The 24277-nt window shown below is 43.9% G+C and overlaps 1 protein-coding gene across 2 annotated transcripts; it reads left to right on the forward strand.

The window, feature by feature from the left end:
* The first annotated feature begins 324 nt into the window (after positions 1 to 324).
* Positions 325 to 14979, forward strand: YTHDF1 (YTH N6-methyladenosine RNA binding protein F1). 2 transcript variants are annotated; one of them, XM_082772969.1, is made up of 5 exons: positions 325 to 663; positions 997 to 1021; positions 2363 to 2442; positions 6671 to 8274; positions 13498 to 14979. In XM_082772969.1, the coding sequence occupies exons 1-4, from the start codon at positions 637 to 639 to the stop codon at positions 8243 to 8245; spliced, it is 1707 nt and encodes a 568-aa protein (XP_082629095.1). In that variant the 5' UTR covers positions 325 to 636; the 3' UTR covers positions 8246 to 8274; positions 13498 to 14979. The 2 variants fall into 2 exon arrangements, with proteins under 2 accessions (XP_082629095.1, XP_082629096.1); XM_082772970.1 differs by having other exon boundaries at positions 6671 to 8197.
* The last annotated feature ends 9298 nt before the right edge of the window (positions 14980 to 24277 follow it).

The following is a 24277-nucleotide window of genomic DNA, read 5'->3' on the forward strand; positions in this document are numbered from 1 at the left end:
AAACCAGCATCAGAGACGCTAAGGGGGGCAACGTTTCACTCAGATTTAGCACAGTAATAGCTGGAGGGGAAATAAAATCCATTAATCTGATAAAAAACGGGATGAGGGACTACGTGAATGGGCGCTGAGCGGCCCCGCCGCCATTTCCTCACGGCCCCAGCGGTGGGCGCGGGTGCCCGGGGGCCCTGCGCGCACTGCGCATGCGCGACAGGTGCCGCCGCGCTCTCTGCGCGCCTTCCCCCCCCCTCCCTCCCTCCCTCCCAACCCATCCGTGCGCTCCCGGCGTGCCCCGCGCTCCGTGGGCGCTGACGTCACCGCCGCCATTGGAGTCGGCGGCTCCGGCTCCGTGGCTGCAGCGGGGCGGCGGGGGCAGGGCCCGGGGGGGGATGTGAGGGGACGGGGCCGCCGCGGCACCGTGAGGCGAAGCGAGGCGAGACGAGGTGAGGCCAGGCACGGCTCGGTCCCCGCCGGCCTTGAATCCGGTCCTTCCGTCCCCTGAGGAAACGCCGAGCGCGGGCCAGCGGCCCCCGTCCCTCCCCCTCGGCCCGCGGCCGCCGCCTGAGGGGAGAGGCCCCGCCGGGCCCTGCCCGCCTCCCGCCCGCTCCCGCTGCACCACGGCGGCCCCGTGCATGAATTATGTCTGCCACCAGCGTGGACCCTCAGGTAAGACCCTCGGGAGAAGCTCTCCAGCCTCCTCGTCCCCCTCCCCTCTCTGGGCACGGTGCCTCGCCGCCGCCCCGGAGCGGTGGCCATGTCTTGGGGAGGCCCCGAGGCGCCTCAGCCCCAGCTCAGGCAAACCCCAGCAGCGCCTGAGCAGGCCCTCAGCCCGCCCCCCTCACCTCAGCCCTCCCCCGTCAGCCGTGGGTTTTGCAGTGACGATGTAACCGTTTGTCTAAAATTAACTTTTTTTTTTTTTTATTTGCCTCTCTCTCTCTTTTTTTTTTTTTTTTTTTTTTTCTTCCCTTCTTTACTCGATCGCCTGCCGTGGCTTTCCAGAGACCGAAAGGACAGGACAACAAAGGTGAGGATCGCGCGGGGATCTTGCCATTGGAATTGTTACTGCAAGAGTTGGGTTATTTGCATACCTGTAGGTTAGCAGGAAGGTGTTGCTGGTAGGATCTGGATAACAAAGGAAGCTGGGCCTTGCTGCAAAAATACATTGCTGCTATTCGTGTGAATTTGCTTGCATTCCACTTAATGCTACAGAACTTACCATACCAAATAAATGTGTTAGTACTAAGCATGTTTGTAATAACGATTTAATTTTCTTAAAATAACCTAATTCCATGCAAAAATATGAAGGTAGGCCTGTTCAAGATTTTATACATATAGACACTCTACATACTTTTGCTCATTTTTCTGTATGAATACAGTCCTGTTTCTGGACTCCAGTTGACTGTGTATGTATTAGATGTCATAAGTAAGCCTACAAACCTAACTATTCTTTAAATTTAAAATTTCTTAACTGCTGGAAATACTAGGCTTCTTATAATAATACCTATTCTTCATTTGAAATTTAACTTCAAAAACAAGTTGTTCAAGAAAATACACTGATTTGTGCTACGATTGCTAATAACTGTGTAAATGCTAAGGTTTTGAAACTAGCCATGTCTTTCATAAGTGCTTTTAAATTTATATTAACATGCCTTAAAAATCCAGCTGCCTCTACTCACAAGAAATTTGACACTGTTTCCTATGTTTGTATACACTCTTTTGCCTCCACTCTCCTTGGCAAACTTTCTGGAAATACTCTTATAAATTCTCAAACTTACTTGCTAAACGCTGTGTTTTGTGTGGTTTCAGTTTAGTTTAGCTGTTCTGTGAAGTAGTAGCTATAAGTAGGTGTTTGATTAAGGCAAGTATCTGTAACTTATGCATTTAAAAGATGAGACTTAAATTTTGCCTGAAAATGGCAGAACATCAGGGCACTGAGCAGTCATTATTTTACAATTAAATGTAACCTCATCTGATTTCATTTTTGTCAACTTAAAATTGGAAGAAACACATGCTGGGAAAGCTGTGAATTAGTTTGAGTTCTAATTATGTACCAGAACACCTGTTGTTATCTGTTTTTCACAAACTTTTTGTGAAAAACTATTATTTCTCGGTTCAGAGATGGTTCACAGGGGCTGTCTATTAGGAAACCTGCAGGAAAGCTTGGCTTTCTAAACTTGCTCAAGTTTAGTTTTGTAAACAGTAATACAAAGACAAACAGTGGGAACAAAAGTCATCCCTTTAAGTTTCTTCATGCTGTGAAGAAGTATGGCTTTTCATAAAATAACACGAAATGAAGCAGTTTACTGGGTTGTTTACTTGCTGCTAAGCAGTATTATAATGTGTTGTAACTTTTTTTTTTCCCTAGTACAAAATGGTTCATTACATCAGAAGGATACAGTTCATGACAACGATTTTGAACCTTACCTTTCTGGGCAGTCAAATCAGGTTAGTGTATTTTTAACCTTTTTTTTTTTTTTTTTCTTGGGCATGTTGTTGGCACTCAATTCATAGGATGTGTTAAGGGAGCAAATTCCTTAAATAGAAACGGAGAAAGAAGTGACTGGCATATAGTGTTACTTCGTAATACAAGTGCTTGTGCTCACCCAACTAATGCTACTGTGCATGTCCAGATGGCCACAAGTGAAAATGAAGTTAATGCTCCAACTAGTGTCTGCTGATTGCTCCTCAAATTGCAGGTTATTGACATAGCTGAGCTGTGAGAGACTACTGAGTCTTGCAGTTATCTGAAAGATGAGTTGCGTGTGAGAGTCTGGAGGTTCTGCTTTTAGGGTCTCCTGATTTGTCTTTTTAAATAATCCTGGAGATTGCCCTAGTGGAAATTTGGATATTGCTTTTGAGAAAAGATTGCAGAGAGATCCTGCTTGCTTTATACACTTGAGCAAATATTGCTCTTCTGTGTCCTCTGAAATATCTTAAGATTTAGAAATGTATTCTCTTATGAATAAGGCACCGTAATGCAAACTGAATATAACTTAGTTCATTATAATGTACATTAAATCAACATCCAGGACTTAAATAGCATTGCAATTGAAAATTTTCTAATACAAGTAATTTTAGACTTAAAATACAAACTTTTTAAAGAGAACAAAATGTTTAGAAACTGGAGATGCAAAAAGTTTTTTCACACAAAAATCTGCTTTGGTAAGAAGGAGGCATGGCAGAGGTATGTTGTTATTTCTTGGCAGAAAGGGTAAGTGGTAGGTTTTAAAAAGTAAATCTGTAATTCAGCCTGAAGCTGATAAATGCCAGTGTTTATACTGGTGACATCACTGAACTTACTGGCAAAGGAACATTCACGTGCATGCTTAAAAAAAGGAAGAGGATGAAAGAAAACATGTAATGTGCTGTTCTGTTTCATTTGAGGAAATTGTGACTTAATCTTGAACAGTGAAGCAAATGACTTCAGTTCTAGTGGTGCCTACTGGGTAGCTTCAAGGTGCATTAAGCCTTCTGTTAGGGCAGCCAGAGAGAAGAAACTGTTACAGGTTTTAGATCCTGCAGCTTTCTGAAAGCTGCTGACTGTAGCACAGCATAGATATTGCAGAGCTCGCTTCCATCCTGGAAGCCATCTAGATACACTGCTGTGGAAGTTGGGACAAATACATTTAGGACAATGTGGGTTGTCTTAGCTCTGCACTGCGTGGACTACCTGGTATGCAGGTTTGGTGTGCAACATAGGCACGTGGTCCAGACTTGCACAAAGTTAAAATCATTCAAGAAGTAGCATGTTCCCTTCTCTGGAGCTTTGTTGAAGAATGAATGAAGCACATTCTCTTGTGCTCTGGCAGGTATAAAGGCATGAAATTTTTGGAAAAAATAAAGTAAAACTTCTTTGTGCAAAATTAGTTTTGAAAGAGATCAAGGTCGTATCCTTTCTCTGATTTCTTGAAATCCCACTTCGTTACGTTTGTATGTAGTTCTTACTTACTTAAAAACAAGATGTCTTGTAACATGAATTGTACCGAGCATTAAGCTCCACATAGAAAAAAATCAAAGACTGTCTATTACAGTTAATTTCTAGGAAATATATCTCTATATTTTTCTAGCTCTTAACAATCCCAGTTATTAAGTTTTAAAATGGAAAAATTACTATGACATAGAACATCTGTAATTCTAATAAAGTCTAGGTCCATTAAAGCATAGCTACATTGACTGGTACTTATGCTCTGACAAGAAGTTGGCATGCTGCAGGAACCAGTTGTGTAGGTGGTCTTACAGTTCTAACTAGAAAGCAGCAGTAGCATTGACTAGGACTGAGATTTTTGTACAGGACAGCCATATTTCTGAACAAAGTCTTATCTAGTTATTTACTCAGACTAATTCAGCCCTTTTAATTGCTGTAAAATACAATTAATGTACAAAAAAGACTCAAAAGTGAATTAATTTTTAAAAATACTTGAAAAATTAAACATTCTCCTGACACAAATGTGTATTTGACGTTCAAGTTCAAATGTAGGTTGATAATACTGTGTTAAAGTTAATACTTTAAAATTACAAATTAGTCTTTACAATGAGTACTAAGCATGTTACCTAATTAAATAAAATTTAATTGTCCTCCATCTTTCTGTTGGAAACTGCACCTCATTAGGGATGCCTTTTTCTTTCCACAGAAAGGTCCAGTATCCAAATAGCAGCAGTTAATGCAGAACAAGTTCAAGGTGTGATAACTATTATTAACTATGCTAAAAGTACCTTTTAAGTGAGAAGGTACCTGAGTGTCTGATACTCAGATACAAAGCTATGCTCAAAGCAAGGAAGGCATCCCCCATGTACTGTCAGCCAGAACCAAAAGATTTTTTGTAAGTGACAGGGTATTTATTACTAGCAGTGTGAGTACTTCAGGAGGAAGGGTTTCTTTCCTAATTAATTCAGCGTTGTTTTTTTATAACAGGAAGGGTGCAGATAGTTCCAGGATAAATGTGTTGAATGCATGTACCACTGCTGCAGTAAAGGATTTCTGTCAGGGCTGCTCATACATGCCCTGGCATAAAGCCAGTTGAAGTAGACGAATGCTTTTAAAGATGTCTGCTGAAACTTTCCCTTAATCTTGTTAGAATCCTTGTGGAAACTTTGCAGGCTGCTTACAGGAGGTGATAGTCTCAGGGATTGTCTAGAATCTTCAGCAGAAATATTTTAGAATAAAACACCTGCCTTCTTTAGATCTGTTCTTACTGCTCTTAAGAAGTTCTTTATCTGTGGAATATGAAAAGTATCTCCTAAGAACAACTTATGTCTCCTCCTCCCTCCAACAACATATGTTTCTACTTTTTTCTGATATTAATAATTGAAGAAATAATACATTAATATCAATCACAATTTAAAGTCTCCCAGGAAAAAAAATCATGACAAATATTGATTCATCTGGTTTGGGAATCTTAGAAAACGTAATGTGTTTTAAAGGATCTTGTAGTGGGAAGGTAGATAATATTCCTCTTGTTAATGATGGATATAATTTGCACATAATGGGAGCATGAGCAGTGGCAGCAATGATGTCTTTTGAATCAGTAGCATTGGAGTCAGGCTGAAATCTCAGTAGTGCTTGCAGTAGTGTAGGTAAATCTTGGTGGCATTTTATGATACCATTCTTTATATGGAAAGTAAGGGTATTACTTTGGGTGTAATGAGAAGTCAAAAAATGAGGAATAAAACTGACTCTTTAATTTATCGATTGGGTATTATGCTCACCTACAGCAAGGAGTCTTTTTGCTTCATTTTCTGAATAATCTAAGAAATAATTGTATGTTGGGAAAAATGGAGGAAGCTTCTGAATCTGGACTAAAAAATAGGAGGGCGAAAGAGAGGAAAAGCTAGAAATTTGGAGAAGGATTTGCTTGTTTATAACAAGTCAGTCTTTTATTTCATAGAGCGGAAAGGTGGCCTGTTTGGAAGTACAGTGAAGAAGTCTTGCCCACTTGTAACTTTACTACTGAGGGAGGAGGAGACTTTCAGAAACAGTTTGATAGGGTTTGTCACAAACACTGGATGGCTTACTGGAATATGTCACGTGCTGTATATGTATGTAGTTGTCTCTAGCACATCATCTTCATTTCAGTTTCTAGTCATTAGGTCTACTTAAATCAAACTTGGCACACCGTTTAAAATGCGATCTCACTCTGATCCTTTGTGTGTCAGAAGTAGCCTTTGCATGTTTTACTGCTTCAGGTCTGGTTTGCTTTTTAGGAACTGTTGGCTCTTCAAAACAATCCCGTAATAAGGACTGTAACTGTATTTTCTGTATGCTGCCATATTAAAGCAATTTAATATTAAACTTCTCCCATGCAGCTCTTTCTGGTAATCAAGATAGACTAAATATCTGTAATGCTGTGAGACACAAAATGTATTGGTACATAAGTTTCTTGAAATATTTTGGAGTATTGGCAGGATAAGTAGTCCTAGAAGAGGCCGCAAAAGACCCCATAATAGTGTAACTAAGCTTATACAATTTCAGGTACTAACATCACTGTGAAAAATAGCACTGGAGCATATTGTCAATGTCCAGATACTGACTTTTGGAGTGTGAACTAAGATCTTTAATTAGAAATTAATTACCTTGTTCCTATTGTTCTTTTTCTGTTTGGTGATGTACAATGTTGTGGCTATTTATAAACCAAGTTTTAGATATCTGAAGTTACCTTTTTTTTTCCTTTAACAGAACAGTAGCTATCCATCAATGACTGATCCTTATCTGTCCAGTTATTATCCACCATCGATTGGGTTTCCCTACTCTCTCAGTGAAGCACCATGGTCTACGGGAGGAGATCCTCCAATCCCATATCTTACCACCTATGGACAGCTCAGTAACGGAGATCATCATTTTATGCATGATGCTGTTTTTGGACAGCCTGGGGGTCTGGGAAATAATATCTATCAACACCGTTTTAACTTTTTCCCTGAAAATCCTGCCTTCTCAGCTTGGGGAACAAGCGGATCCCAAGGACAGCAGACTCAAAGCTCAGCATATGGGAGCAGTTACAGCTACCCGCCTAGTTCACTGGGTGGTACCATCGTGGACGGGCAAACAGGATTTCATAATGACACGTTAAATAAAGCTCCCGGAATGAACAGCATTGAACAGGGAATGGTTGGACTTAAGATCGGCGGAGATGTTACAACTTCTGCTGTGAAAACAGTAGGTTCCGTTGTCAACAGTGCTGGGATGACAGGTGCTCTCTCTGGTAACGGTGGATCTAATGTAAACTTGCCAGTATCTAAACCAACCTCGTGGGCTGCTATAGCTAGCAAGCCCGCAAAACCACAGCCTAAAATGAAAACAAAAACTGGACCTGTGATCGGAGGAGCGTTGCCTCCTCCGCCTATAAAGCATAATATGGACATAGGTACTTGGGACAATAAGGGCCCTGTGGCAAAAGTTCCTGCCCCCCAACAGATACCTTCTCCTCAGTCTGTTCCACAGCCACAGCAACAAATTGTTCAGCCTGTTCCAGCTCAGCCTCCTCCATTGACTCAACCACAGTATCAGAGCCCTCAGCAGCTGCCCCAAAATCGCTGGGTAGCGCCTCGCAACAGAAATGCAGCTTTTGGCCAAAGTGGAGGAACTGGTAACGACAGCAACTCAGCTGGCAGCACCCAGCCTAACCCTGTGCCGAGTGGCGAGTCCCATCCTGTTCTGGAAAAACTGAAAGCTGCTCACAGCTATAACCCTAAAGATTTTGAATGGAACCTTAAAAATGGACGTGTGTTCATAATAAAGAGTTATTCCGAGGATGATATTCATCGTTCCATTAAATATTCTATTTGGTGTAGTACGGAGCACGGCAACAAACGGCTGGACAGTGCTTTTCGGTCCATGAATAGTAAGGGCCCGGTCTACTTGCTATTCAGTGTCAATGGTAGTGGACACTTCTGTGGAGTTGCAGAGATGAAATCACCTGTGGACTATGGCACCAGTGCAGGTGTCTGGTCTCAGGACAAGTGGAAGGGGAAGTTTGATGTCAAGTGGATCTTTGTGAAGGATGTGCCCAACAACCAGCTGCGACACATCAGGCTGGAGAACAATGACAACAAACCTGTTACAAACTCCCGTGACACACAGGAGGTGCCCTTAGAAAAAGCAAAACAAGTGCTTAAAATTATTGCTACTTACAAGCACACGACCTCCATCTTTGATGACTTTTCTCATTATGAAAAGCGCCAAGAAGAGGAGGAGGTGGTGCGGAAGGTAAACTTATTAAAAAATTTATTTTATACACAGATATGGGGAAAATGAAATGTGAAGGCTGCTTTGGTGGAAAAAATGTAAGTAGGAATTCAAAATGTTTTTCATACATCTCAAATTGGTGATTTTATTTGTGTTTGACAACACCGAAAACAAACTGATGCTTGTTTGTCTGTGACATGATTTTGTAGCAAATGCGTTTCAGAACAAAAGGTCAAGCAGTGATGCAGGTAAAGGACGTCAATGTCCATTTTTTCAGTTATTTTTATCTTAAAATGGTTAATAGATTAGAAGCTAGTTTCTGTTTCAGAGTGCAGTTCTGTCAAAGGTGGCCACACAAGCTCTTTGCCTTACAGATAAGAGGTGTTTTAACACTGCTTGGAACCAATCTATCAAAATTGGTATCTGTTGTGGCATTTGAAGTTTGTATATTACCTCTGAGAGCAAGAAGAGTCTGGCCTCGTGTTGTTTGTTCAGTTGATCTCTGGAAAAGGAGTTGCATAAAATTGCTGGAGTACTGCTAGAAAGGTTTCTGCTGCTGAAGTCACGTGCATTATTTGGGTAATTAAAGGCTTTCAGTTCCCGGGTCTAATCTGTACTAATTCTTGAAAAGAAGTCTTGAGTGAGGATGTATGAAAAACTGGGGCAGTAACTGGGAAAGTGTGGTAAACCTTTTATGTACGTTTTTATGGCCCCAAGAGTCAGCTGTCCTAGGACCTCAGCTTCAGGAATGCCCTTCTCCAGTTAGGCAGTCTGGAAGTAAAGGACTGACAAAGTAAAAGCTGTTGGGACAAAATAATAGTGTAGTTACTAGTTGCGTAGTGCTTGAAGCTGTTTGATAGCGTTTCGTATGCCTCTTTTGTATGGCATTTGAAATAAAGCATGAATTTGCCAGGCTGGTTTAATGCAGCTCACTTGCTTCAAAATCTTCTTGAAGCAAAACCCAACAACAGAATATGTATTGCTGGGCCTGAAATCGAAGTTGCTGTTTTAAAGGTTTTATTGGCATTTAAAAATTGAGATAAAATTGCTTTAAATTGTATTCATAGAACATACCCTTCAACCAAGAGAGTGGAGATGAATGTATCAAGAACTTTGAGCTCAACCTTTTCTAGCCATCTGATACAACATGCCTGGCATATTTCAGCACAGCAGGGAAGGAGAGCTTAAGATTTGAAGTTTTTCTTCTGTACTCTCCACAGGGTTCCACAAGCTAAAACCTGAAGCTGTTACCTCAACGCTTCATTTGTTCTGTAGACAATTAGCAATTTGATATTTCATGCAATGTGTATGTCAAAGAGCTGTTCCCATATGTGGGAGAGAATCCTTAAATGATCATAGAACGATTGGGGTTGGCAGCGGCCTTTAAAGATACCTGGTTTCAACCCCATGTCCCGTGGCAGGGACCCCTTTGGGCAGCCTGGGCCAGAGCCTCACCACCCTCAGAGGGAAGAATTTCTAACTTGTATCTCCCCTAAATCTCCTTTAGTTTAGAGCCATTGCCCCTTGTCTCATCACAACGACCTCCCCTTATCAGGGAGTGTGGTCTCTTATTCCAGACAATAAAAATAGTCTTGGAAAGTTGATCCCCACCCTCCACCCCCTTGAATAAATGGATTTTAGAAGTCCAGTTGATTACTAGAAGAGCTTCTTTGCAGGATATACACACAATTAAACTTATTGTTGTGAAGTTCCTGCTATTGAAGTTGAATCCTCCCTAGGATGCCAAAATTATCCTTCCTATGTGAATTTTTGAAGAATCTTATTGCCAGTTAAGGTAACCCTTATGGCTCAAACGGCTTTTTCTAATGCTTGTTTGCATACGTACATACGTACCGTCTTAATTGGTTTGCAAGTCGCCATGGTTTTAATTGGTCATACTCTGTTCAGCTGTAAAATTGATGAACATTTGTGCTTCTGTTTCATCACTGTAGTGATTACAAAAGGCTAAAATTCTTAATCTCTTAATAGAGAGCTTGAACATTTCATTTATACACAAATGTTTAGAATGGAAGAAAAACTTAATGTAATGTATTCAGTGCGAGCCACTGGCGTTCCAGGGTTTGGGTTTTTTTGATATTCATGGTTTGTTGCTAGCCACTGTTTCCTGAAGTAAATAAGGGGTGCAGCATAAAGCTGCAGTGTGTGCTCTCTGAGTTTAACTCATCTAGGAACATCTGTGTTCCTTGAAATCCTCAAATGAGGATTAGTTGGGTGTAATGTAATGCTGGGTGAAAATCACTGCAGTGCCAAAGCAGCACCGCTGGTCATGCTGATGAACAAGGGCTGTGTCGTGTAGGTCGAAGCCATGGTAGATGTGCTCGTGTTGGCGTGCAAGTCCAGCTTCTGATTTGCCATAGTAATAAGCTGTTTTCTCCCAGTCTGATCTGGCACCTGATAAATAAGGAAGCCAAAGCAGAAGTGGTACGAAGCTTCTTCTGGCCCCTGCTTGTTTTCTCAGCCAGTTCCCTAGGCCACTACAACGTGTCTGTGTCCACATGGAGCAACTTCCCTGGTCAGAGCTCATGTTCTTAAAATGCAAAGTTGCAACACATGAGAAAAGCTTTAAAAAGAAAATCCAGTATGATGTAGTCTTAAGTAACACTCCCTAGAAACAAGCCTGCATAGTCTCTACAAAATTGTCTTGCAAAGTAAAACAGCGTGTAAAGAATATAAACTTGTTGTAGATTTTTGTATAGTCACTGGCAATTCATGGTAGGACAGGGTGGATTGAGTGTAAAATGCAGCCGTTCGTCCTCCCCAATGTGTGCTTCGCTAGATGGTCCCTGGTATTGTGCCAGGGCTGCTGTGCTCTCGCCTCTGATCTGTGCCACGGCAGTCAGCTAGTCCAAGGTCTGTACCGTCCTGTCGTGTTGGAAGGGCTGAGTAGCTTTATCTCAGAAAGTTCTTGCATCGACAGCTTAGCATTTCTTCTTTTGGGAGTACATACTGTGAAATGTTAGCTAGTGCACGACAGACATACTCGTCTTCTAGCGTTGTGTAAAGATTTCCTTTCAGTATGCTTTCCGTGAACGTGCCCGTCGACACAGAACTTTGAGGGATGTAATATCGTCCTTCCTCCAAAACTAGTTAAAAACATTGCTGTTTTACAATTGATGCTAATTGTTTCCTGCCACACAAATCATGAACGCTTTCATCCAATTGACCTTAACAAGCACAGCTTAGCAGGAAGATTGCCAGCTACTTTATACTGGGGTGCAGGGAGCAGAAGTTTGACAGGGAAGGGTGTCTCCAGAATGGAAGTTACAAGGTTGGTGAAAACCAGTCTTCCCCGTGCCTGATGACTGCACGTATTAATGTCACCAATGAGAAGCAGCGTGCAACAGGAGCTCCCTGGTGAGAGATCAGAGAATTCCCCTGGAGAAGAGAAATTACGAAGGCTCCGAATGGATCTTAGGAGCCAAACAGAACAAAGCTTTTTAGTAACTTACAAAGTTGCTTGTACTTGCTTGCAGTAGTACCACATAGCAATGCAGGAGAGAACTTGAGTTAGATCTTCAGAGATCTTCCAAAAAGCAGCAATAGTCAAGAGCATGAAGAAGTGTTGCATCAGGCTCCTCCCTGTCAATCTATATGGATTCAGACATTTTTAAAAGGAAGACTCAGAGTAGCCCCTGAGAGGGGAAAAGAAAAAGAGCAGCAAGGTAGGAAGAACTGCTTAATAAATTTGTTCAATAGATAGTTCTCTGTGAAATTGTAAAGCCTGAGCTGAGTGTCTGAGTAGTCTGTGAGAGTGAAAGACTTCTTTAGAATTGGAATTATAAGAGTCACTGGATAGATACCCCAAAAAAGTTGCCAGAGATGACAATGGGAATGGTCTGTAGGGCAATGACGTATAGTAAAGGTTAACTGCCACCTTAGAAATTGAGGTGGGATAGAACTGCTTTTGTGGAAGTCTGAAAATGGGATGGATTTGGTTCAGTTTTAAATTCTCTTTCCAACCACCTGTTGTCTGAGATGACAGGCAGCAGTCAGTTCTTTTCATCAAGAACATGCCACATGGTTTGTTTTGCTGATTTGGTAAAACAACTTTCCTAAGTCTTAAATCTTAGGTTAAGAGCTTATTCAAGATATTAGTTCACTTTTTTTTTTTTGAAATTGAAGTATTCTGCCTGGATGCAGAAACCAGGAATGGACATAAATATTCCATTTATAAACATAACAGGAATCGTATTGGCTACTTAGCTGGTCACAGCAAAAAATCAGAAAACAAGGAATTGCACACTTGCAAATAATGCTTACACTGCAACAAGCAATTTGGAGGTAAACTTTATACAGAAAGATTCCACAGAACAAGTAAAATGAAAATTGGGAGTTGACACTTCTTTGTGCTTAGGTAGTTTCACAGTAGTTTGTCTTGGCCTAGGATTTGGTGCTATATCAATGTATTAAAGTACAGCACACAGAGTCTTTACATGCTTGTTTTGAAATTTGCAGTCTGTTTTAAACACCAGTAGGATAATGCAGAAAGCAGTGAGACTGCACCTTTTCTGTTCATTCTGTATGGGGTCTTAGCTGGAAAAATGCACTTGCTTCAAAATACAGCAGCTTGTTTTATCCCGGTTTTCTTGCAGTCATTCTGGTGTTCTGCACCTTCAGGGGCTCCTGAAGCAATTATTGAAGATGTCCTCCCTGCTTGCTGCTGGGAGAACACAAATTAGCTAGATGAAGACTTAAAATAATTGAGGGATTCCTGCAGATACCCGTTAGATTATCTGTTTTCTGTATGTGTGGCTGGCAGAAACTTTTGAGACTTCAGACAGCTGCTGACTTCTGTACCAGAATGTTTTCATCAATTTTTGGGTTGCTCTGTCTAGCTGTGCTGTTTTTTATCAGACCATGCAAAACATGCATCTTTTCTTCCACAAAATGAATTTTTCCCTAATTCGTCAAGTATTTTACGGTGCCTCCCAGAATAGCTGAACAGGTTAAAAGACTGAGGAACAGAATTTCTATAGAGATCAAATCCTGGTCGTATTAAATATGACTAAACTCTTAAGTTCAGTCTTAACTCTTAAATGCTTCAAGATTATACTGGTTCTGTGGAGTTCATTAATCTACCTGCCTCCTTTTTGTTCCACTTGAAGCTGCACTTTAAATTCTTACCAAATCCTTGGGTTTGTCAGGTATATACAATATATTTATAAAATGTAGTGACAATTTTTTTGACAAAGCATGTCATTGTCTGGGATCACATCAGTGCTGTTATACTACTGAAAATGCTTTTCCTTGTTCATTTCACTAAAATCTTTAACTATTTTCAACTTCTTTTCTCTTTGCAGGAACGTCAGAATCGAAACAAACAATAAGAATATACGTATACAGTTTGATATATATACTAGAACTGATATTAAATTCGACTGAGAAACGAAATTTATGTATTCTGGTGCTTTATCGTGGCATCAGGATAAATTAAAGCTTTCAGCTCCAATATATCTTCTCGTGCAGGGGAAATTAAGTTGTTGCATCTTTGTAGTTTATTTTTGCCCAAGTGGATCTGCATTAATTTGTATCTTTTTTCTATGTAAAATTCTGTAGAAATCATTAATAAAGGTGTGTCTCTTTTTATTTTTTTAAGTTGGTAAACAGTTATATTAACCTAATGTGGACCTATACACGAGCATACTAAAGTGTCAGTGCTTCCCAAAGACTTCATTTTGGCACAAATTATGTTCCTAGCCAGTTATAGAGATTATGGAGAATACATGACAAATCTTCCTTTATCCTCTTCCCAACCCGTGTTTCTTCATGGCAAATGTAAGAAACCATGCATTGATTTTTGTCATTTTAAAAAACAAAACAAAACTAAGATACTGCACTTCGGAATTTTGAAATGAGAAATCTAAATTTCAGATCACTTTGTGCAGCTGCTACGCCTCTTTATTTATCTGTACAATTACACTTTTAAAATTGCTAATGCGCCATTGTTGTTTTTTTCTGTCTAGTAGAAGATCAAATTGTCAGTGAAGCTGTTTCTCTGGAAAATATTTCCCTTTCACATTCTGTTAACCAGTGCTTCAGTGTGCATTCGTTATACCATATCCTGCCGAGGGTGAGCGAGATGCTTTCTCTCAGCCATAATTCTGCTTTATGGTTTTTGTAGCTTAATAATTAATAATGTGATGCTATCAACATTGCAGGGGTTTTGGACAATGTGTTTAAACCTGTTTCAGCTTCAGGTGTTATTAGTTAATTGCAGATCATTTTTAATCCTTCCCTTCATTACTCCCTCCCACCCCCCCGAGTCCTAATGCCATTTAAAGTTTTTATACCAATAATGCTGAGCTTTAACGTAGGAACTAATAGTATGGATAATATGATGGATTATGCCTCAGATGTTTAAAATTGACAGTGTGTATGTCTAACTTTTTTCTGTTGGATGAGTAAAAAAACCTGTTTTAAGAAACTGAATTTGCTGTCATGTTTTTGTGGAGTGAGGGGACCGTCGGAGAACCTGTCACCAACTGGAGTTCCAATTAAGCATGGAAATGGTGCTCATGTCCGCTGCTCTAGCACACTGAATCTGCACGTGTTTATTGTAGAGGATCTTTTACTATATTAGAAAGCAAGTATCTTCTGAATACTATTTACTCCAAAAGGACCTCCAATTTAAATAAAGTTTAATCTGTATCATTTAGACTTGTATTTAGAACATATAACTCTGTCTCTGGACTGTTACTGCCTGTAAGGGGTAATGGACAGCATCGGATTAACTTTTTCCTCTAGGAGAATACAAGCCTTAATAAACAATACATATTTAGCAAGCCTGATGTCATTTTCGTTTTTTCCCTACTTTCAGTTGTTTTTCTATGTTAAAACAGCTCATTATGCAAGCTCACGAATTGGATCTAATTGGAGAAGTGTTTTGCTCATAATAACTCGGCTGTTCGCTACCAGCGCGCTTGATATTTGCAGAAGGGTTTCCCGGGACTCTGCGGAGGACGCCTAAGCTGCTTTGAATGTTTCTGTTCCTCAGATGAAGTATGTGTACAACACATGTTTGCTGCTTGTGCTTTTCTTTCTCTCTGTGCGATAGAGAAGCTGAAGCAACAGTTGGAAGTTGCCCTGTAGCCTTCAGGATGTGTTACTGCAGACACGGGGCGCTGGGATGAGAAAAGAACCTTCCAAATAGAGCTAAAGCTCTCGGAGCTGTTCCTTTTACAACAGCAGGCTGTGTTTCACAACTCTAACTTCTGTAATTTGACTTTTTTTTAAGATGATTTTTTGAAGCAATGCTGCATTTTATAAGCAAGTTACCTTCTAATAAAAGGGCACGCTCTTAGTTTCTGCTGTGAAAGACAGGACGTTTACAAGTGCTGATTCCAGAGCTAAAAGGAATATTCAGCTCTATAATCTATTCAGATAAGTTAGTCACACAACTTTCATTTATTTCCTTAATTAGATCTTTAAAAATGTGTCTTTGCTCTGAATTAATACAGGGGGTGTAAATATTTTCTACCAGAGCGAGAACCTTGAGCTCAAACTGGTTTGGCGGTGTTGTTAAGAAAAGCTGTGATGTGTCTCAACCTGCTGTCTGGCTTTGTGGTTAGCAGAAAAAATTTGTATCGGCTTCAGCACGCTGAGATTTCCCTTCCAGATACTGCAGCGGTGTGGCTGGGTTGTACAGCAGTATCTGAGTTAAAGTGGGGGAGAAAATACTTCTCAGTGGATAAAATTCAGCACTAGGAGATCTGAAACAGGCTGCTAGTCGTGCTCATTTTCAAGCAACCGTCCTTGCAGTTTAATGAGATACCTGACTTTTAATTTGAGTGTTCAAATGATGCTGAGGGGAGGAAATCGTTCTTCCAGTGTCTGTTCTACATAATGCCAGATTTCTGACTTATTCTTTCTTTAATCCAAGCAGCGTTTTTACAAAAAATTGCCTTTGTGCTTTTTGAATTTGTGCTTAAATTCCCTCCTTAAATGAGTACTTTTCGTTTTTAGAACATATATGCGACACTATCTCTGCTGCCTTACCACTTCTAAGCCAGATGCAGCTGATGGCACCAAATACTGATAAGTGAAACAGTTCTTTGCTTCGGTTACTGGTCAGTGCCTGCAGCACATCCTGCTGACATCCCCCTGCCCTGAGGTGCACGTGTTGGATAGCTGTGAATGTTGTATCACAAGGAAAAAGAAAAGTTATTCTCTACAGGTAGTAATACCTAAAGTGATAGCGCTGAGTACTTGGGCTTCGTGGAGCTCAAATTTGTTGCTCTGAAGGGTGATTGAACTCAGCTTAAAGATGATTGCTCTGCCACAACGCCACGTGCTTGTAAATTAAGGGCAGAGTTTGGTTCTTACTCCACTTGTTCTTGGGAGATGGAAATAGGGGAATACAGAATTTAAAACCCTACAATTTTTGCTTTCACCCCTAAGAAACTGTTGATATTAAAGGGTGGGAGTGATTCTTCACAAAATACTTGATTTTTGTTTGCTCAAAGATACTAATGGATTTGCTTAAAGATGTTAGGGAGATCTCAGAGAAAAACAGTCGTATTTATTTCTGAGCATTAGACTGACCACAGCGTACTACAGGACATGGACAGGTTGTGCAAAGGACCTGTTTTTGCTTTTCCTCTTTAACAATAAAGAGTTAGCTGGGGAAGAGAGACAATTCCAGTAAATGTGAGCATTAAAAAAAAAACTTTTATCAAACGAAAACAACCTTTGTGATGTTACTGCTCTTTTTGTGTACACCTGTTGAGAAAAGTAGTTGGGAGGATTGAGGGAAGCTCATGTAATGCATCAGATAAATGCAAAAACAGAGCACAAATAGTATCGGGGTAGGAGGCAGGGGGTGTTTTGGTCTAATACTCCTTTTCCTTGTCTCTCAGCTACTCTGAACACAGAGCGGTGAACAATCTGTTTCACTTGGAAAAATCTCTGACTTTTTCTGATAGCAGCTCTCAGCAGCTGCTCCTTCAAGGAGAAAGCTGCTTGCTATTTTGGGGAAAATGCAAGTTTTTCATTTGAATTTGTGATGCTGCCCAAGAACAATGTGAGCGTAGCTGTGGCTTTTCTGCGATAACCACTGCGTCAGCAGCCTGCCTTGTCCACAGTTCTTTGGAGCAATAGCAGCTCTTACTTGCCTATTTTAGAAGCGAGGGAATTGAGTCAAAACGTTGACTTTTTGGTGTGCAACTTGCCTGAGAGATCCGGGATTTCCTGAGCAAGGTGCTTCAGTGGTGCTTCAGTCCCATGGACTATTTGGCAGCAGTACTGCTTCAGCTCACATCCACTGGCACTAGGGTGAATGAAACTGTGTATGAATGTGGCTGACAGCTCTCCTGCCTTCACAAAACTTCTGGGGGGAAAAAAAAATGTAAAAATTAACTTGCATATTGCACTTGGATTGCTCCTGCGGTGGGTAATAGTTCTCATTTCCTAGCAAGAGAATAAGCAGGGCAGGGCTTTAGGAGTTACGAGAAAGGCTTTAGTTCCCAGGTATGCTGCTGGATTAATTTCCTTTTTTGTGTAGGATCATTATTTCAGGGCACGTTTGTAATCCCTTGGGAAATCCTCCATGAAAGCGTGCTGGCTTGGCTTCCGTGAATGCTTCCCGTAACGCCCCTGATCCTCCTTTTGTGAAGTTCCTCAGGTGAGCTACCAGCACTGCGAAGATGACCTTGCAGAAGTGGTTTCTTCAACAAGCAGAACTTCACAGAGCTGGCACGTAAGCTGCCTTTTAGTGACTCCTTTAATTTGGAGAGCGTGGGAGGTTTTATGCCATCTGTCTGTTTATAACTTATTCAAGAAATTATTTTTACCTGCAAAGTTTCCATGACAACAGACAGTTGGCAAAGCCTTCACCAAATGCATTTCTAATGTCCGACTGCTGCTGCATCAGCAGGGTATGGTGTTTCGCTGTGCCTTCGGTACTGGAGCTAACGTGAAAGAGGTGTAAACACTTGTTTTGTCAGATCTGCACTCTCCAGGTATTTTTAGGATATGAATGCAATGTGCTGGGCAGTAATTCATGGTTAATTTTTCCCCTCCCTGAGGATATTGTGGGATGGGAGAATAGAAGGTGTTAATAAATGACATTGCCAAGCTGTATGTACGTTATTAGAGAGCTTTTGCATCGCATGTGTGCTCTGTCCAGTCCCTCCCTTGAAGAATTACAGCATCGCTGTGCTCAGTTTCACAGCACGGTGGCTTTGATTTCTGTGCCATGCCGGGCAATGAGCCTCTGGTGGATCTACAAATCCTAACGTGGCAATTCTCCCAGTGGTAATGCCTCCGTCTCTGCATCTCCCTGAAAGTTACGGGTCTGCAAACCCTCTTGAGAAGTTAAAAACCACCAGGTCAGGGAGTGAAAACACGGCAAAGGCAGAAACGCAGAGCGCAATCTTACACCGAATGTGCTTTGCTGAAAAAGTGTTTAGCCCACTTCTGATTAGAAGTTTTGGGAAATGGGGGTCATCAGGCTAGTGAGAATTAGAAGAAATCAATGCTTACACCTTGCTGACGATGCATTTTCTAATTAAAGACCACGTGCAGGGTAAGAGATACTCTTGGCTGCAGAAAATCACGTGCTACTAACCACGCCTGAAGCCAGCCTCCAGCTGGGGATAAGGCGGCTCTGGGCAGAGCAGCTTCCTTTTCACTCCTTCTGGGGTGAGACTTCTGGTTAAAGAGCACGTTTTGAATTTAAGAAGATCTGGGGATTTATGGAGGCTATTTGGCAATCCTATCCCTTCGGTGTGTATGGAAATCCTTTTCTCCTATAAATCTGTTCCGTGTAAATTTGTACAATGTTGGCAGAATACAATTATGTGACTGCACTTAGCCTAATTTTGATGGGGAAAAACTTCACAGCTCTGTAACGAGCTGCTGCTTTTGTCACCTTGAAAAGTGTCAGCAGAGGCTTTTGGCCACTTTAAATAAGATGAATATCAGCAGCCCCAAAATCCATTTCCATGGGAGGGAAAGATACTTCGATGTTCTGGCCTGTGATAACCTCATTTCATAAATATGTCAGCGGCATTTATCCCTAGCTGGCATGAAAAATTAGAAATCTGTAAGTGCAACTGGCCAGTGAACTTTCCAGACCCCTGATGCTGCCCTCCTATGAAGTCTCCCTGGCACTCTGATAGAGGAAAGCTGCGATTTCCCATTCCTGCTGCTCAGCTCTGAGCTAGGACAGAGCCTGGAGGGCAGGGGCAGGTTGGGGCAGGTAGCAGAGCGCTGCCTCCAAGGAGCTTTCGGAGCTGTTCTGCTCAAAGGTTGCACGATTCAGCCCCTAAAAGAGGCATCGGGTTCCTCCCCGTAGGTGCACGGGGAAGGGGGAAGCAGCCTGGGGGGCACTCGTAGAGGAGGGGATGTGTTAGAAAGGCACCAGGTACCCCTAGGGACCCCCTTTATGGGATCTTGTCAGTCTGAGAGACCAAAGGGATGGTGGTCGGGGTTAGAAGCGTGCTGGGTTTTGCCTTTGATCCAAAAGGCGCTTTCTAAAAATGCCCCTTTGGATCTGGAAGGTGTGGGGGGGGGAGTTAGGGATGGGGAGAGCGCCGAGTCGGGATTGCTTCCAGGAGCCGTTGCATCACGGGGAAGGGGGATTGGGAGGCAGGAGCTCTGCCTCCGCCATCCGCAGCTCCTGGAGGCGTCCAGGGAGCAACAAATGCTCTGCAGACGGGGACCCCACAGTCCTGGCCAGCTGAAAACAGATTTTCTTGGTGGTGGAGTTTCGTCGTTTGCAGTGCAGTTAGCTTGCAGCTTTCTCAGGCATAATTCTTCCGGGGCACTTCTGCTTCCTCAGCAGAATAAGAAAATTCTGTACATAATAAGATGTTTTTTTTATTTAAAAAAAAATGAAATAATATCAAACCCTGGAATAAATCCTGGGATTTCTCCCACTCTGTAGCAACTTTTATACACATGGGCATGTACATTGTATGTATATAAATGAAAGGGCAGTAGCTGGCTGTGTGTGAGCTGCAGGGGCGGGATGGCCCCAGCTCCTTTCCACTAGCTGGCAGCCTCACCCTGCTTCTTACAACCAGTGCCTTTTTCAGCCAGGTCCCTCGCTGTCCGTCCGAAGGAAGCAGTGATAATGAAGAGAAATGCGGGCTGGTTAAAAAGGAAATAAAATTGCAGAGGAGGGAGGAGGCCTGGAAGGCACAGTGTGGTTTTTGGAGGTACAAAGCCAGGAAAATGGACCCTTTTTGACATTTTTAGAAAACTTTTCATCAGTGAAGAGGTCCGGCGGGTGCTCAGACAGACACCTGTGTGGTGACAGCACATCCAGCCGTGGGGGGCTACAGCCTGCCCTTGGGAAGGGGTCCTTACATTTTTTGAGTGCAGCACGAGGTCTTTTGGTGACTTCCCACAGTGCTGTGTCCTCCTTTGACAAATAGGTTCGTTAACCTGTGTGTGTGTGCCCTCTGCTGCCCGGGGGTCACTGTGGGTTCCTTTTTCCCTTGTGCTGAATGCACACTTACAAAAAATGTCCTTTTTTTTTTAAAGTTCACCCTATACCAGGCTTGGTAACAGCAGCTCGCAGATTTATGAACTTAAATTTTGGCTGTTTCAGTGCAACTTGACTCTCAGAAAGCCTGGAACCCCTCTTTTAGGGCGTTAAAATCAATGTGCCTGGAGCAGGGAGCCTTGTGAGGGTCAAAACCAGACCCTAAATTTGAGGGGTATGGCTAAAACCCTCCTCTCTAGCCCAACACGACTAAGACTAAACATGAGCAAGCTAAACCAGCAGAGGAATAAGAACAGACAGAGCAAGATGCTGAAGATCTTACAGCACTCGTGCATGGTGCTGCCTGCACTCGCCTGCAGCTCTCCTGCTCTACCAGCTTCATGCTGTAGCCTGATTGCACACGCTGGGGGGAGTCAGACCTGTGCTTTGGGCACCAATTCAGTTGCTGCGAGTCCAGCAAAACCAAATCGATGTTACAGAAATGAGGATCCCATTTCTGCCTCCCCTGAGCACAGCACAGTGCATCGCACAGCTCCGACTCGGGGTCCGAAGGCGGGGACTGACTCCTTCAGGCGGGCGCGGAGAAAAGATTTGTGTTTGTTTGCTGGTTACAGAGCCCCAGGAGGTTGGATGCTGCTCACCTGGAACTTCTCCCCGTGTGCACCAGTTCCCAAAACTCTCCCGAAGATCCCAGGAGCACAGTGAGGTCCCTTCCAGCCTTGCTGCTGTTGCTGTTCCCATGCAGAGCGCCCGGAGAGCTGGGTGAGGGGAGTGCAGCTCCCAGCCAGCACCGGCTGGTGTAGCTCTTGCTCCAGCTTCCCACGGCGTGATCGCAGCCATGCAACTGCTCCTGCCCCACGTTCTGGGGGCTGCACGCACTGCTGGAGCTGCTCCTTGTCAAAGGAGTTTCTGCTTTGGTCCAAACAGCCGCAACAAACAAAAAACAACAACTAGAAAAAAAAAATAGAGCAGGAAAATGAAGGGGAGAATGCGAAAAGCAGGCGCGCGGCAGCTCCGTTAGGAAAAAGGAGAGAATTGTTTGTCTGGGGGGTGAGGCATCGAGGAACGTGATGTTCAGAGCTGAGTTACAGCTCCTTGCCTGCCGTTTGCTGTGCTCCAGCCGAGCTGGCCGTCCTGCTCCACCCCAGGAATCCTCTCCTCCTGACGCCAAAGGTTCCCATCGGTGCCTTCCCTCTCGCATCTTTATTTCGGGGCAATTTCCAGAGCATTAAGCCACGGCACAGCCCCCGATTCTGGGACTCCCCAGCTCAGTCATTAGCTTCCTTTTTCAAAGCCTTGCCCCGTGCGTGCTGTAAGCCTCCTTGTGCTCTCCCCGCTCCCTCCGCTTCGCCTGCCGCAGCAGCTCCAGCCTCAAAAAGCTCCGTCAGCCTCACCACAACCCTGCCTCTCTGAAACCACCTCAGTCCCGATTACTCAAGCTGTGCTTTTGCATCTGATCTTTTACAGGCTTTGTAACGCTTACCCCGGTGAGGTGAAGCTAATTAGGATGTAACTCCCCGCAGCACTTCTCCACCTCTCCCTGTAACCGTGCCAAACGCTTGCCCGTCTCTGGGCTCTGCACCCGAATTGGGCAAAGCGCACACCCTACTGCTTTTATTGCACAAAACATTTACATCTCTGTATCAGCTGGTGTTTCCGTACGGGAAGGAGTGTAAACTTTCCTGGAATGAGGTGGAGGGGGGTGTGTTTGGGGTTCCCACAGCACAGGAGGGTGTCAGAGCCTGGGGCACCGCAGTTACCCCGGGCACGGCCGCGGATGGGGCAGCTCGGGCGGCCTCTGGGGCTGGGGGGGAGATGGGGAACAGGGAGCTCAGTGCACAGGCGCTGCGTGGCTGGGGAATAAATGACTGCTAGGAGGCAGGAGGAGTTGCTCAGCTGCGGGTGAGCTCGGTGAAGCAGTCTTGTTGTCACCTTCCACCCTTACGGGCAGAAAGGGCTGCAGCAGGGCTGTGTTAGCGTGGCGCTAACTTGCAGGGCGGCAGGAAGGGTTAGTCTCCTGCTGTGCTTCCAGCCTTGCCTCAGACCTGAGATTTTGGGTCTCAGACATGAGTTTTTGGGTCTCAGACATGAGCTTTGTGTCTCAGACACTAGTTTTTGGGTCTCAGACATGAGTTTTTGGGTCTCAGATAGGAGTTTTTGGTCTCAGACATGACTTTTTGCGTCTCAGACACTAGTTTTTGGGTCTCAGACAGGAGTTTTCGGGTCTCAGATAGGAGTTTTCGGGTCTCAGATAGGAGTTTTTGCATCTCAGACACTAGTTTTTGGGTCTCAGACACTAGTTTTTGGGTCTCAGATAGGAGTTTTTGGGTCTCGGATGCTAGTTTTTGTGTTTCAGACATGACTTCTTGGCTCTCAGACAGGAGTTCTTGGCTAACACCAGCGCACCCGTGCAAATGTTGTCCCTGGCACCCAGCCTGCACGACACAGGGCAGCACCCAGCATGTCAGCCAGCATTTTTAATACCCAGAGAGGGGTCAGGGCACGCAGGAAAGGCAGCAGCCCCAGGGGCAGAAGGGATGGGCAGCAGGTTGACCGCAGGGTGCTCAGCCCCAAGGCCCAAAGGATTTCAGCTGGGCTGAACCAGCAAATGTGGCCGGGAAGGGGGCAGAATTGCCTCCCCAGTTCCCAAAGGGATTTAATTCCGCCTCCTGTCTCTCCTCCTGGAGGCCAGGAGGCGGTGGAGCCATCCTGCGGTCACCGGGACCCTTGCAGCAGCGCGGGTGGCTTTGTCCCGCTGTCGTGCAGGAGCTGCTTTGGTTTGGAAGGTGTGCAGCTCATGGAAAGGGGAGGTCAAAGAAAGTAGCAGTCCCTCCGGGCCATCACCTGGGGGTATTAGACCTCGGGCGAGGAAATAATCCAAAGTGGGATCGTTTCCACAGGCTGGGGCTGAAGGCACGCCCGTGTCAGCAGCCTGGAACTGCGCTATCTTTTTGGCAAGCTCGGGTCTTTCTGGCCAAAAAATCCCCCACGACCTTGATTCTGATCACTTCAGCTCTGTGCTCCGGGCAGCGAGCCTGGCTTTTATAGGGACACTGCCTCTCAGCAGCGGTGCCTCGCCAGGCCTCTGGTGGCACAGAAAAACCCCGTGGGCCTGGGGCAAGGCACGGTGAGGGCTGGGTTTTAGCTCTTTGGGGGGCAGCAGAGGCACGATGCCAGCTGAGCGCTCACCCTGTGCTTGGGACACCTGCGTTAAGGCTGGGGACCTCGGAAATCCTGCCGGGTCCTTCCCCAGGCAGGAATTTCTCCTCCTTCCCAGGCTATTTGGTGTTTCCCTGACCTTTCCTCTCTTTTCCTACCCCCTGAACCATTTCTGCTGGGCTGAGCCCATCCCCACGTGCACAGCTATAGGAAATGAGCCGTCCTCTCCCCTTCCAGCAGCCTTTTGGGGCCTTGGCTGTTAATTTCTTTCCCTTAACCTCCTTCTCCTTAGGCTTACCCACCCCTATCATCATCCTTCCCCTGGAGATGGGGCTTTTGCCTGCGTTTCTTTCTCTTTAACCTATTTTCAACCAATTTATGTACCCCAAAGCCGAGCCTGCTGGCTGCCAGGATAGGTCCCCGTGCTACGTGGCGACCCGAGAGCAGCCGTGTGTGTTTTAATCTGTCCTTAC

The sequence above is a fragment of the Aythya marila genome (genome assembly GCF_965140915.1).
Source record: "Aythya marila genome assembly, chromosome: 16".
Classification (NCBI taxonomy): Eukaryota; Metazoa; Chordata; class Aves; order Anseriformes; family Anatidae; genus Aythya; species Aythya marila.